The sequence below is a fragment of the Sylvia atricapilla genome, chromosome 5 (assembly GCF_009819655.1).
Source record: "Sylvia atricapilla isolate bSylAtr1 chromosome 5, bSylAtr1.pri, whole genome shotgun sequence".
Lineage (NCBI taxonomy): Eukaryota > Metazoa > Chordata > Aves > Passeriformes > Sylviidae > Sylvia > Sylvia atricapilla.
In genome coordinates, this window is record NC_089144.1 from 46317718 (window position 1) to 46333385 (window position 15668).

At 41.2% G+C, this 15668-nt stretch overlaps 1 protein-coding gene across 1 annotated transcript; it reads left to right on the forward strand.

Annotated features, from left to right (window-relative positions):
* Window positions 1-5608: 5608 nt before the first annotated feature.
* Window positions 5609-14822, forward strand: ACTR6 (actin related protein 6). The gene is made up of 11 exons (XM_066319357.1): window positions 5609-5864; window positions 6582-6699; window positions 8389-8457; window positions 9779-9902; window positions 10676-10811; window positions 10901-10957; window positions 11658-11756; window positions 11936-12014; window positions 12686-12857; window positions 13433-13571; window positions 14376-14822. The coding sequence occupies exons 1-11, from the start codon at window positions 5797-5799 to the stop codon at window positions 14503-14505; spliced, it is 1191 nt and encodes a 396-aa protein (XP_066175454.1). The 5' UTR covers window positions 5609-5796; the 3' UTR covers window positions 14506-14822.
* Window positions 14823-15668: the final 846 nt, after the last annotated feature.

Below are 15668 nucleotides of genomic sequence, written 5' to 3' on the forward strand. Positions count from 1 at the left end.
GCCTGGTGACGGGGGCGAGACGGGGCGGGACGGGCCCGGGGCCCCCGCCCCCCGCGGAGAGCGGCCGCCCCGGGCGGGCCGAGCGGGGCAGGGGACGGGGACAGAGAGAGAGGGGCAGGGGACAGAGAGAGGGGCAGGGGACGGGGACAGAGAGAGGGGCAGGGGACAGAGAGAGGGGCAGGGGACAGAGAGAGAGGGGCAGGGGACAGAGAGAGCGGGGCAGGGGACAGAGAGAGGGGCAGGGGACAGAGAGAGGGGCGGGGGGACAGAGAGAGGGGCAGGGGACGGGGACAGAGAGAGAGGGGCAGGGGACAGAGAGAGGGGCAGGGGACGGGGACAGAGAGAGGGGCAGGGGACGGGGACAGAGAGAGAGGGGCAGGGGACAGAGAGAGGGGCGGGCGCGCTGGCACACATAGCGACATGGGCAAGGGCAGTGCCGCCTCCGCCCTTCGCTTGCTCGCACAGCCCCTGCCCGCCTGCTCAGCATCACCGTCCCCACTGAGCGCCCAAAGCCTCTGCCCCCCTCAGCCCCACCGCTCGCCTTTCCCCCACTCTCTTCCGCCAGCTGTTTCTTTCATCTCTCCTCAGCCCTCCCATCTCCAAAACTCTGGAAGCGTGTCTCTGCATCCCCGCCTGTGGCTCCATCCACCGTCCCGCCTGTGGAGCGTGTCCCAACACCATCACACCTTTGCCTGGGCCTGATCTCGACCACGCCAAAAGGCAGGATTAGCTGCAGCTTCTACAGCACCACACAAAAGGAACGAGGCTAGATGAGATAAAGAACTCACCGACAGAAACTTACAATACTATGGCAAGAAATTCACGTGTATGCACACACACACATATGTATCCTATACCCGAATTGCTCAAACCCAGAGACTTGTAAAATCAGGTTGTTCCTCAGATGCTTACATTTTGCTGGGTATCTGTGGCAAGTATATAGCCTTTGAGTTATTTTACTTTCGAGATAACAACCTCCCATGCTGTAGCAAAATCTCCAAGTCAGTCAAGAAATTAATGTCTTGTGTTAGTTTTGTTGATCCAGTAACCCTTTTCCTCTGGCACTCCCTCATTCATTAAAAGCATCTTGAAGAATTTCAGTGATGGGTCACCGAGTACCCTAAAAAAATTAACTAGAAAAAGAAAAAAAATATCAGTCAGAAAACTAAAAAGTTTTTCAGATGTTTTCCATATACAGGATGGTCCTCTGTAATACAGTCTTGAGCTGCTGAGGAAAGACATCAGACACTATTTTCTCTGCTTCTCATATACATAACATTAATAATTTACAAGCAATGAACCAAAACCCTAAGGACCTTTAAGTCAGAAATATGAAGCAGTAATAGAAAAAATAGGTCAGGAGATGAACATTTTCAATTGATTTTTTCAGACATTTAAAAATCCGTCAGTTGTGTAATATTGACCTCATCATATTCTTAAGGAGATTTATAAAGTAGGAATGAGCTGTGTATGAAGCTAACACTTTTATGCCTGTTCCACATTTGGTTTTCTCAACTAGAAAAAAGTCTACCAGTATCATGGAGAAATAATACTCATCATCCTGATGTGTCAGCTTCTCATCAAGACACAAAATACAAGGGGCAAAGAAAGCAGAACCCACACCATATGCCCTCTTTCAAGTGTCCCACAAGCATAGCTCTGGAAGAACAGGGGAAGTCCTGAGGCTCTTCACTGATGTCAGAACTGAAAACCAGAAATATTTCTGTCCAGCAGGATTGATCTGAATTACGACTCCATGTTGTATCCCCATGTCCTGGAGCACATTGTATGGAGGAATGGAAGAAAATGCACAGATCAGCACACACCACACCCTCCTCACACAGAAGGGAGTTAGAAGGGCACCAACTTTCCATGCTGATTTCAGACCTTCCCAGTCACCACAGACCTGCATGGTGATCCCTGAACTATGTCTGGCCCTTGCTAATCCCACCAGTCTTTATCCTGATTGTGACTTGGGGATTGTCTTATGTGCTTGATATTCCACCTGCTTCATTGTCACGACTGATTGATAACCTGGGCTCTGGGCTTTACTCCCATGCCTGTCTGCCTTGATCCCCGGCTGGGGGTGGTGGGACAGGCCCTGGCTAGCAAGGCCCTACTCTGCTGGCCACAGTAGCCCTCCTAGCTCCTGGATTCTCTCCCTCTCAGAGCAGCTGGCACTCATGTCACTAAGAAAGAACCCCACGTGTGAGTATATCCAGGATGCTGAAATGATCTCGAAGAAAAAATCTGTCTTATATTTGCCATAGGTAATTTTAGGGCCTATTTGTGAGCACAACAGAATCTGCAAATTCAGCAGAACACCCAAGAAGCTGTGGATGGAGAGTTTTCCATCACGCAGTCATCTCAGCCACCAGTCTGCCCTTCACCATCACCCAAATACAAATACATGGAGTACAGTTCATGGATGGGAAGTCCAGGATAACAATCTCATCAAAGGGTGCAGTAAGTTCTTCGAGGACATCTTTCTTTGGGTGCTCTAAACAACTTGGAAATTCCATACTTGGAGCTATTCATTCTGAGGCTGCTTGCTCCCACAGACTGGAGCCAAAAAGAACCTGTGCTTTGTAGAGGGTGTGCAGAATGAGTTTGACTCTCTCACAGTTTCATGTGTTCATGGGGATTTCTTAATTGTAAAAACTGGAATGGAGTTGGGAGGAAAAAAACAAAACCAAATGAAGCTCAAGCAACTTCAGAAACATGAAGATCACAGAATTTGAAAAAAAAAAACATTTTTCCTATTAAATAAAGTAGTAGGACATGTAAGAGAACAAACTAAATTTGAGGTAAGTTTCAGTGAGTGCTTTGTATCATACTTGCAGAATGAGAAATCTGGCATGTCTTCTTATGGATAATGCAAAAGATAATGGTCTGTCTTCAAATGCAGATGTGCAAGGCTTAAGTAGTCTAAGACCATTATTCAAAGAGCATCACAAAATATCAATTCTCACTATTGTAAGGGGCAATGTGCAAGTTTTGCTACCACATGGACTTTTCAAAGTACCATTTATGTGTCCTTGCTGACTTTGTCTGTGTTATGTACTCTAACAACAACAGAAAGTATTACCAGAAGTGCTATTGGAATATATGGGTGAATGTATAAACAATCTCAATAAATACGTACAAATTGCCCTCAAGTAGCAGTGACAGTAAATACACCAACTTTAGTTTGAAGAGATTGGAAATAGTTATGTATATCTAAGTGAACTCTTAAAAGCCTGGCACTTGTCCTACATCCAAAAAAAAAAAAAAAAAAAAAAAAAAAAAAAAAAAAAAAAAAAAAAAAAAAAAGGCGAAAATAACTCCCAAGTCCAACACAAGTCATTGGATGATAACAGATGAAGCATCACAGAGCTGGAGCTAGTATTTAGAAGGGCAAAAGTAATTTACTAAATTCTGGCTTTCACTTTTATTTTCACAAGGCAAAAGTTAGCAATAGATATTTGGACTTTTTGAATCTAAACAATTATTCTAAGAACTTTATATTAGTAAAAGGATAAAGTAAAAGTTATGCAATTTTAAGAGTAGTATTTTATGCTTAACACTACCTAAACAATTTGTTACTATTATATGTTTTGTGTATTTTGGATTTTAAATACAAACCCAAAATTTACTATGAGTATACCTGTCTGTAGGCAAAGAATAAGAACAACCAACAGTGTTCTTTAAAAAGCACCCAGGAGCTCCTGAACTTGAAAAACAGGCTTTTGATAATTCTTGTGACCTCTTCTCAAGAATCAAATAATGTATCTGCTGGAGTCAGGATTAAGGAAGCTGTCCTTATGATACACTTCCTTTACAAGCACATAAAGAGGATTTGTCTAAAAGCAGATTGCCATGTGTTCCAGTGAACATCCTGGGTCATGGAAAGACATTTTATATTTGTTAGGCTGAAGAGTCATCATACAGAATAAATATTTTTAAGTTACAGAAAGCCAATTACACACAAATACAAAACTGTAATGCTCTTTCTGTTTTACTGGAATACAACAAAGGAACTAGTGATTGTAGGTAAAACATATAAATAGAGTAAAATTCATCACCAAGACAAGTGCAAGGTGCTGCACCTGAGATGACAGCCCAGTGCAGGCTCAGACCTGTGTGGCAGTGAAACAGCCTTGTGGAGAAGGGCCTGGGGGTCTGGATGAACATCAGGCTGAACTGGACTTAGCAGTGCACCAGTGCAGCAAGGAGTGCAAAGCAGATCCTGGGTTGCATTCACAGCGGCATTGCTAGCAGGGACAGAAACTTATCATCCATTCCTGCTAGGTGCATTTTAGGCTACACCTGAAGTATTGTGTCCAGTTCTGCTCCTAGCAACTCCAAAAAAAATCTGTGGACAACTGGAGAGCATCCAAATTAAGGCCATAAAGATGATCAAAGGCTCGAGAAGACACCCTGAAGAAAAGACTGAAGGACTTATTTTTTTCTGCCTGGAGAAGCTTGGGGGAACCTTATCACAGTACTGTGGTACTTAAAGAGTGGCTACAATAATGGAAGCTCTCTCTTCAGAAGACAAAGGGCAACGAGTGTTAAGTTTTATCAGGAGAGCTTTCATCTTGATATAGGGAACTTTTGCACAATGAGACAACCAATCACTGCAAAAACCTCTCCTCAGGGAGTTCCCATTACAGATTTTCAAGACGGTTGGACAGGATGTTAGGTCTCATCACGGTTCCCTTTACTATGAAAGGCTGGACCAGATGATCTTTCAGCACCCTTCCATTTGGTGCTGTTCTATGGTTCTATACAGGTGTGTGCTGTATTACGCAGACTTCAGTAAAACGAAAGCTGGTCAGGAATAGAGAATTCCAGTAGCACTGTTTTCCATAGTATTTATAATAAAAGTGTTAATTATGCATGTTCTGAAAAACTTTCTACATGAAGGAAGGTTGTAGCCAGTTGGGGGCGGGGGGGCGAGTGGTCTCTTCTCCCAGACAGCCAGGGGCAGGATGAGAGGACTTAAGTCTTAAACTGCACCAGCGGAGTTTCAGGTTACATACCAGGAAGAACTTTTTGTTGTCGCTGTTTCACAAAAAGGGTGATTAGACATTGGAATGGACTGCCCAGGGAGGTGGTGGAGTCACCATCCCTGAAGGTGTTTAAGCCAAGGCTGGGCATGGCACTTAAAACCATGGTCTAGTTTACATCGTGTTCAGTCATAGGTCGAACTCTGTGATCTCAAGTATTTTCCAACTTATTCTTTAACAGTAAAATAATGATGATGGAATTTAGAGTTGCCTCCCTTTCCATTGTGTCACGTTCTTACACAGCCCAGGCCTGTGTTGCTGCGCACTTCCCAAGGAGATTGTCATTCAGCACCTTTCTCCCGAGGAGCGGCGTTCCCGCACCGCAGCATCCCGAGCCGGCAGGGTCACCCGAGGCACTCCGTAACCCTAAACCACCGCCACAGCGGGCTCTCGCCCTAACATCCCCGCCTCATCCCCAGCCGTCGGTACCGCCCCCGCGGGGCTGCCGCCGGCCGAGGAGGCGCCTGCAGCCGGGGCGGGCGCTGTCCGCGATGACGCCGAGTCACCCCCACGCCCACCGCTGTGACGAGCGCTGCCGGGTCACGCCCGGCCAATGGTTCCCGCGGCTCCGGCAGCGTCACGCACCGGGCACGCGCCGCCCCGCGGCAGAGGCGGAGCGCTGCCGGCACTCCCGCGTCCCGCCGGGCCACGCGCGCACTGCTCCTCCGCTCTATGGTCACCGTAGAGATCCACGGCGGTGGCGGATCAATACTGGGACGGCGGCGGCCGTGGCGCCGTGGGGAACATGGCGACGCTGGTGCTGGATAACGGCGCCTACAACGCCAAGATCGGCTACAGCCACGCGAACGTCAGGTGAGGGGACGGGACAGGGCGGGACGGACGTTGGGCATCCCCTCACGGCTTCTCAGTCACCGCCGGCTCCGCGCCCCTCGGCCACTTACCGGCGCGCGGGCCCGCAGCGCGCCTGCGCTGGCCGCGGAGAGGCGCGGCCTGGCCCCGCCCCGCCCCTGCGGCGGCTGCGGACCCCGCCCCTGCGGCGCGCGCCGCGCTGGGCGTCGTGCCTGTCACAGCGAGCCCCTCCGTGTCACACCGTGCCGTCTTATAGCACCGTGCATCGCCTGTCACAGCGAGCCCCTCCGTGTCACACCGTGCCGTCTTATAGCACCGTGCATCGCCTGTCACAGCGAGCCCTTCCGTGTCACACCGTGCCTCGTCTGTAACACCGTGCCCCTCTGTCACCGGGCAGGGTCGGCGGAGAGCCCTAGGCGCTCTCCCTGTTGTGCCGGCGGCAGGCGGTGGAGGTTGCGGCTCAGCGCAGTGTGCGGCGGAGGTGGGGGGTGGTATTTGATTTTCCAAAAGGTGTCTTGTCTGCACTGCAGTTGTCAGAAATTAAAGATTTCCTTCATAACTGGCTCCAGTTAATGGACTAAAGCCAAAATACAGCAGCAAAAATATTACTGAAAGTACACTTGTTTATGAAAGTGGCTTAAAGAAAGTGTCTCATCAAGAAAGTGTCTCTTAAATGTGTCTCATACCATGTTTAACAGGAAACTTTCCAATCTTTTCCAGCGTTATTCCCAACTGTCAGTTCAGGTCAAAGACTGCACGCTTGAAAACCTTTACAGCAAATCAACTGGATGAAATTAAGGATCCCTCTGGTCTTTTTTATATTCTTCCATTTCAGAAAGTAAGTAAGGTATCTTCAGTTTAACATTAAAGCCAAGTATAAGTGGTTCTAAGGAATAGTTTTCATACTGTATGTCCCAACTTCAGGATTTTATGTATATCAACAATATTTTATGTATATAAAAGAATCAGTGAGCAGTGTGAAGTTTAACAGTCATAGAATTGTTTAGATTGAAAAAGACCTTTAACATCATCAAGTTCGGCAATTGACCCTGCACTGTCCAGCCCATCACTTAGCCATGTCCCTAAGTGCCACAGCTGCAACGGTGACTAAGCCAGTTCCCTGGGCAGCCTGTGCCACTGGGTGACAGCCCTGTTGGTGAGAAAATGTTACCAATCTAAAATTCTCTGGTGCAACTTAGAGCCATTCCGTCTCATCCTGTCACTTGTTACCTGGGAGAAGAGACCAACCACCATCTCACTCCAACCTCCTTTCAGGTCACTGCAGAGAGTGATAAGGTCCCCTTTGAGCCTCCATTCCTCCATGCTAGACAGCCTCTCTCAGTTCAGTCTTCATAGGATTTGTTCTCTGAACCCCTCACCAGCTTTGTTTCCCTTCTCTGGACTTGGTTCAGTCCCTCAATATCTTTCTTGCTGGGAGGGAGCCAAAACTGAAAGTAGGGTTTGAGGGATGACCTCACCAGTGCCAGAAGCAGGAGGGCAATCCCTGCCTTGGTCCAGCTGGCCACACTATTCCTAATACAGGCTAGGATCTTCTTGGCCACCTGGGCACGTGCTGGCTCATGCTCAGTGGATGCCAACCAGCACCCCCACGTCCTTTTCTACCTGTCAGCTTTCCAGCCAGCCTGCCCCAAGCCTGTAGTGCTGCATGGGGTTGTTGTTACCCAAGTGCAGGGGCTCAGCACTTAGCCTTGCTGAACATCATAAGATTGTCCTCAGCCACTGTCAATCCAGCCCGTCCAGAAATCTTCACAGAGCTTTTCTGCCCTCCAGCAGATCAACAGTCCTACCCAATGTCATGCGTTCTGTGAACTTACTGAGGGTACACCAGATGCCCCTGTCCAGATTCTTGATAACAGTACTGAGCCCTGGGGAGCACCACTGGTGATGGGATGCCAACTGGATGTGGCACAATTCAGCACCACTCTGGCCTGGACATCCAGCCAGTCTTTTACCCAGCAAGGAGTTCACCCATCCAAGGCATAAGCAGCCAGCTACTCCAGGAAAATGCTCTGGGAAATGGTCTCAAAAACTTTACTGACTTTGGTAAAGTCCAGGCAGACAACATTCACATCCATTCCCTCCTCACTGAGTGGGTCACCTTGTCACAGAAGGAGAAAATGTTAGTCAAGCTTTAATAAACCCATGCTGACTGGACCTGATCACTTATTTGTGCTGTACATGCTGGGTGGTGGCACTCCAGGTAATCTGCTCCATAACCTTCCCTGGCACTGAAGAAGACTGACAAGCTTCTGCCAAAAAGAGTAATGTGTACAGAAAACACAACGTACATTGTTTTTGTAGTGCAGTAATCAACACATCAGTGGGGAATATTTGTAACATACCTTGATCCTATGTAACATTTACTCCTTAGCCTTGACATGTAAATTTAGACATTTTAACTCTCAAATTTTTTATATTATCAGTCTCAATTGTTTGTTGTTGGACTTTTTTTTTCATACAATTTTATTTTTCTAAACAGTGTAAATTTGTTTCTAAATTCCTACAGGGTTACTTGGTGAACTGGGATGTTCAGAGACAGGTTTGGGACTATCTCTTCGGAAAAGAAATGTATCAAGTAAGAGCTTTTTTAAAATTGCATATTTTGTGTAGATTAAATAGTGACTAATGGAATTAACAAATATTAAGTAGAATGGGTGATCTTACTGTTCTCTTTGAAAGTGCCTTCAATTGGAAATCACAGGGATTTAAATTTTGGCAAATGTTTTTGAGTTCTGCTGTAGAATTTTGAAAAATATTTAAATTTTTTAATCTTGTAGGTTTGTACTGATACTGAGTACAGCTGACCTAAGAAATTCATATCAATATAATTAAGAGTTCATGTTAATAAGAAACAATCACAGACAATGTAGTTAAGAGATCAAGAAATAGTTAATGTGAAAGGGAGGGATGAGCTGGGTCAGTAGGCCAAAATACATACACATTTAGTCATCATCTTTGGCTAGCCATTTTCTACCCATGAATAACTTAAATGTATAAAATATAAATACCTGATACTTTATTTTTCATTACCCACAAACTTGATTTACCACGGGAAGTGTATTAAGACTTTCCTTCTTTTTTTTTTTCTTTTAAAAACATTATGTTCTCTGGAAATTCTTGAGGTTTTTCTAACATCTGTGTACTGAGAATGAAATAATGCCTCAAATTAGCTTATTCTCTGTACATTTTTGTATTAAAAATATAAAGTGCTGGCTTTTGATACGTAAATTTCATTTTAGTTTTGGAACTGTATTTAATGTAGTCATGTTTTTGAGAATTTGTCTTTAATTCTTCACAAGTGAAGACTACAGAGAAATATAGCTGGTAATGTTTTTAGGCCCATATCCAGTTATGACAGAAGTAACCCTATGAAGTCCTCTCTAAAGGAGTGTTTGAGATAGTGGTGAATATGGAAAGCCCAGAATCTTTTGCTGACATCAGTAGAAGTCACTGGGAGTTTTATTATTGATTCTGCACTGTACAGGACTTCGGTTATTAGATAAGGAATTCTGTGGTGCAAGTGCTGTCAAGGAGACTTTTTTTTCTGTAGTTGACAGGATTAATGTAAAGTATTTCACATTAAAATTGTAGTGTTCCTTCATGGAGTCTTTTTAAATGTTGGATTACGATTTGTAAGGATAGGAACAGAATCAGGATATGTATAAAAGTGTTCCCGTCTATTATGTTTTTTTACTCATTAATTAGATAAACTTGTATCACTGCTCATGAAAGTTTTAAAAAAAGGTAAAACATTTTAAGTCTAGCTTCTACAAACAGATATGGCAAGTGGTAATCATGTCTTCAGATTTACATTATCTTCCACTGCTGCAAAAGATGGTAAGGGATTATTAACTTCTACGTTTTATGCAATGACAATCTTAATGTGTTTTTCATAGGTGGATTTTGTAGATACCAATATTATTATTACTGAACCTTATTTTAACTTCAGTTCAATCCAAGAATCTATGAATGAAATTCTATTTGAAGAATATCAATTTCAAGCAGTTCTTAGAGTAAATGGTGAGTATGTCTCTTTGTAGTTTGAATTTATGTATTTTTAAGCTTGACCCTTTAAATAAATGAATAAGCAAGCACACATGCACACATATATATATACACATAGAAAAAAAACTTCAGTTGCTTCATGGCTCTTGAGTAAAAGTGGATTAAACATTTAAAAAATAATTTATTTTACAAATTCCAGCTGTACTCTTGTACTGTTTCCTAAAGAGTCTCACGGTATGTAATTACAGGAAATCTAAGGAGAGTAAGGATGACAGAAATAACAGATGGACTTTGAAACAGGATAGCATTTAAAGAGTTCTACCAAAATTTTGCATGAAGTCTTTATCTGATAGCTTTCATTTTAGGGTGGTAGGATTGTTTTTTTGTTTGGTTTTGTTATGTGTTAGCAAATAAAATGCAGCATTACAATTATGAAATGTATTGTGTCTCACAGGGAATGTGTAAACAACAATACCACCCTTCCACAAGATAACTGGACATAGGATACTCCTTTAGATAAATTTGATAAGTTTGTAGCATGATCAGTGTGATTAGACTTTAGAGGAAATGGAACATGGACTGGAATTCCTGAAAAAGATTAAATAGGGCCATATATAACACATACTTTTATCCACTGCCAAAATATATTAATGCATTGGCTGTATTATTATGTATTGAGGTCTTGAAAGTCTGTCAAAGGCATTTAAAATATGAAGCACGTGCACCTTCATATCAGTGTAAATTCTGAATGTTCATATAAAAATGGAATTAAATTTTCTGTATTTCAGCTGGTGCTCTTAGTGCACACAGGTATTTCCGGGATAATCCATCTGAGCTGTGTTGTATCATCGTGGATAGTGGATACTCTTTTACCCACATTGTACCTTATTGCAGAAGTAAAAAGAAGAAAGAGGCAATCATCAGGTATACTGCAGTGTATATTTTCTAGAAGAACTGTTGCTGTGCCTGAAGTTAATAATGACAGAATTTCTCATGTTACTCTTCTTCTGTAGGATTAATGTTGGAGGGAAACTCTTAACCAACCATCTAAAGGAGATAATCTCTTACAGGTAAAGCATGCTAATTTTCATTCTGAAACTTGGTATGAAATGAGCTTGAAGTTCATGGAGTATTCTTACTGGTTCTGTGAATTTTAGATTAATTGCTTTTCAAAGGAGAAGGGAATTTTTTGTCCGTTACAATCTGCTAGCTGCCATCTTGCCCTTAAGATCAAAATTAATTAAGAAGAGTTTAAACCCATTGAAGATTTAGGCTGTTATTTTTCAAAGTGCCAGTGCTTTTGAAGTTGTTGAAGTTACCTGTGTGCTCACACTTATACAAGTCAACATATTTTCTCAAGTGTTTCAGTAGATCATCAGTCAGTTTGCTGACTGATTGTATCAATACTGCAAATAAAATGCAGTAGGATCAACTTTTTATTGGGATCCTTTAGCTTGGAACTTTATCTAGGTAAAGGTCTTTACCAAAGAGCTACTGGCAGGATTACAGCTGTGTTTGTTAGCAAGACAGTGGGCAAATGCACGTGAATGTATTTACTGAGAATGTATTTACTGAACTGTGAAACAGGACAATACTAACCTCCAGTAGACGAGGAATGCTTTTGTAAATTGAATACAGGTTTAGATATTGAGACAGTAGCTTCCTGTGACTGAAAAATAATGGTTGCTCAGTTCCAGTGGAAAACTGGACAGAAAATGGAACACTTAATTATTCTCAAACTTCTGTGGTTTTGGTTTTTGTTGTTCACAGGCAGCTCCATGTTATGGATGAAACACATGTCATTAATCAAGTGAAAGAAGATGTGTGTTATGTTTCTCAAGACTTTTACAAAGACATGGACATTGCCAAGTATGTATGCAATAGTACTAAATGTGAGAGTTTGTTCTTCTGGATAATCTGTTTGTACAAACAAAACTATACTGTTAATCAAAAGATTTTCCAGTTAAGTTAAAGAGGTTTTGTCATTATTAAATAGTTGGAATTCAGAACTTGTTCTTGATTCTGTTGAATTTTACATTCTTTTTCAGATTGAAAGGAGAGGAAAATACTGTAATGGTAGATTATGTTTTGCCAGACTTCAGCACAATCAAAAAAGGATTTTGTAAGGTAATGATAATTCTGAAGGGTTTTTTTTTACTGTTCCTCTGCACAAGTCTAGTGGAGAGGTTAAAAATACTCCGTTTTTTCAAATGCTGTATTGTAGCATCTTTCTGTGCTATCCATTAGTTGGTAACATTTTTTCTCAGTAAGTTGGGATGAAAAAAAATACCGTTTTTCCACCATAGCTTTCTCTGTTTGTGCTCTGTCATATAACTTATCCATATCATTATGAAGTTTTTTTAACATTAAGTTAGGAAATGTTTTCTCTGTATTGATTTCTTTTTTAACTTTCTCTGAATTACATTTAAACACCCATATAGGTTGAAAGTTCAAAGTCACTTTACAGAAGAGCCTGAAACACCAGTGAAGACAATAGACAATTAAACAGTTTTATCTAATTTACTGAGCCATAGTTTTGAAAGCAGTCCTGTATTTTAAGGCCACTCTTGTGAATACCAGTTTTATTTTGCTTTGGACAAAACTGCAGTTGGTAAGAGCAAGGTCACCTCAGATGCAATACCAGAGTATGCATTATTCTTAAAAGATCTGCTGATAGATAATATGACAGTGGCAGCATACACTGCCTACCTTTTCAGGACATGAAATAGATTAGCTGAATATTCTAGGATGTGATTTCTTTTCTTAAGCAGTGGGTGCTATTCATGTCTTTAATTTAGCCAAGGGAAGAGATGGTGTTAAGTGGAAAATACAAGACTGGTGAACAAATACTTCGTCTAACAAATGAAAGATTTGCAGTTCCAGAAATACTTTTCCATCCTTCGGATATTGGTATTCAAGAGATGGGAATTCCTGAAGCCATTGTTTATTCTATTCAGAATTTACCTGAAGGTATATCCTAAAAGTATTTTGAAAAGGACAAGGGGGTGGGAGAAGGAGGGACATTGTAATGGCTTTGTTTCATTTGGTGTGAAACTGACCAAAAGTCACTAATTTAAGCATCCAACAGTAAAACCTTTGTGACTGCTGTTTGTCAGAAGTAATATTAAGGCTTTAATTTCATAGATTATGTACAAGTAATTATTGTTATTATTACAAAGAAGACATTTATAGGTTTTATGATGCCATATAAGTATGGCAGCATTTAGGCTATTAATGTACTGTTAAAAAGCCTGTGTCACTTAAAATCCCTTTTGAAAGGGGAATTGTGTTGGCAAAGGTGAAGTTTAATAAATATAAGAAAACAGTAGTTATCAAAGCCAAATTCTGAAATCAGGAAGAACATAGGGTGATTGCTCACCTCATATTTCTGTTTAATTGATATGCTGATTAGATTGTAATAAATTTTTTGTATGCATATTTCTTATTTCTGTTCAAATTCATAACAAAATTGGAAAAACCACCACCTTTAATCTGTAGGTGTATGTCCCGTCTATTAACTACAGATTTACTTAATTATTTTACAGAAATGCAGCCTCATTTCTTCAAGAACATAGTTCTGACTGGGGGCAACACCCTTTTTCCAGGCTTCAGAGATCGGGTTTATTCTGAAGTTCGATGCCTTACTCCAACTGACTATGATGTTTCCGTTGTTCTTCCTGAAAAGTAAGTCCTAAACTACTCAATAGAAGGGGCTCTATCTTTTAGCAGAACAAACAATAAAGTAGTGTTTCTTTTGCTGATTAAGAAGGTAGATTGAGTAAAGGCATTCATTTAAATATTAAGTGAACAAAAATTGTGCAAGAAGGATGTTTTAAGTCAGTGTATTTTCAGACAAACCAAAGAAACTAGAGATCGCCGGCTTGCACTGTACTTTAGCTAATAAAGTTAAGTAAGTGTTTTTAGGGTCAGCCTTTTTACTGTAAACACATAAATAAGACTGTATTGTCATTAGGTGGGTATGTAAGTATGTAAGATTAGAACTTAGTCTTTCACTTAGAATTTTCAGCATCTGAATGCTGCCATGTAATTATTAATGTATCACTTCAGGGACGAGGAAGGGGTAACATCTTTGCAGGAGTGGGGACAAAACAAGTATATTTTGAATATACAAAAAAATCTATTTTTAAAAAAGTACTCTTGTTAGAGTATTTTTAAATACTATTAAAGAATTATTATCTATGCAAAGTAAATACAAAGACTTTTTAAAATACACCAAGATGAGGGAACATGTCATTCCCTCATCACACCTGCCTTTAAAGAGGCCCTTTTTTAAAAACCAAGTCAGCTAGCCCTGCTGAAGTTTCAAACTTTGTCTCATAGCTTCTCTGGAGCTGGATGGTTTGATTTAGCAATCAGAAACATAGTTTAAATAGGTATGGCTAAATAAAAGACTTGGAAATCATCACAGTCTATTTCTATTTTAAATTTATCTATAGAGAAGTAACAATAACTTTGTTCATTTTCCAGCCCTGTTACTTATTCTTGGGAAGGTGGGAAGCTCATTTCTGAAAATGATGATTTTGAAGACATGATAGTAACTAGAGAAGACTATGAAGAACATGGACACAATATCTGTGAAGAGAAATTTGATATATAGGTGCATAGTTGGATATGTTGTTATCCCATGGATTTACTTAAAATGGAATTCTTTGAACTACAACCTCTTTTCCATCAGCTAGGATTGTGTTTTAGCTTTCCTGTATTTAATTGGGTTGAGAAAAAAATAATTGTAAGAGTTTAGAAATAAAGTTTTACAAGCGTAATACTATGAAATAATATGTTCATTGCAATTTCATTATGTTTGTATCTTTTCTGATATTTTTCATATTTCATAGTAATATTTCATAAGCTTCAGTGTATTTTTATTGCAGAACACCTCAGTGCATGAGGCAATAAAAATATCAAATGCTTGTATGAGTGTGATGCTTATACAATAGTCTACAATAGTGAGAAGAAATAGGTTTGTTTTTTCTTTACAAAATGAGTGTTATTCTAACTTACATATTCCACTAAAAGGACACTAAACAGAACTCAAAAGGAGCCTTTGATGTTGCCTCTCCTGAAAAGAAATACATGAATTTTGGTTTTGGTTATTTTAGTGAGTAGCTATGAGAGAAATACACTTGAAGTGTGACCACTGCTGACAGTATGCTTGGGCTTTGAGAAAAGAGTAATTTGAAAAATTCCTTTTTCTAAAGGGTTCTTAATTTAGTAGGTTGTGGGGTTTTCTGTTTGGATTTTGTTTGTAACAATGCCTGAGGAAATAAGCTTCTTGCCACTCCCCTCATCTTTCTGAAAAGGTGCCACAAAAGTGAACAAAAGCTTGCAGCTGTGTCCTGGGTGATGACCCATCTGTGTCCTCCATTCATCGGGTAACACAAATACCCCAGTACTTGTTATTTCTGGCATCAGAAGCTGTGTTACTTTGCCATCAGTCTGTGCAGCATGGCATGCACGAGGGGGAGGAGTCTGAGCAAAGAGCCAGCTAGAAGGCTGGGAGGGCCAGGCTAAATGGAGGTGCCCCAGTTGGCTTGCTTGCTTGCCGAGACAGGGTGGATAATGGACACTGGAGTACCCTGCTGTGTCTCATTTAACTCTTTCGTCTTCCCTAACATAAAACCAGTATTTGTAAGCACACTTACCTGGCTGCCTTGCATAAATGGAACAAGGAAGAGCAGCCAGTCCTTCAGAGTTGGAAATTATCTTTCTTGAATATGATCCTTTTTACTATGGACTGCCAGCTCATGATTGCTTTCCACT

Excerpts from the sequence above, each read along its gene's own strand:
- ACTR6 (XM_066319357.1), top strand. The coding sequence starts at position 5,797 with ATGGCGACGCTGGTGCTGGATAACGGCGCCTACAACGCCAAGATCGGC. Across the intron at positions 8,458-9,778 it reads TCGGAAAAGAAATGTATCAA|GTGGATTTTGTAGATACCAA; the intron begins GTAAGAGCTTTT and ends TGTTTTTCATAG. Across the intron at positions 10,958-11,657 it reads AAGGAGATAATCTCTTACAG|GCAGCTCCATGTTATGGATG; the intron begins GTAAAGCATGCT and ends TGTTGTTCACAG.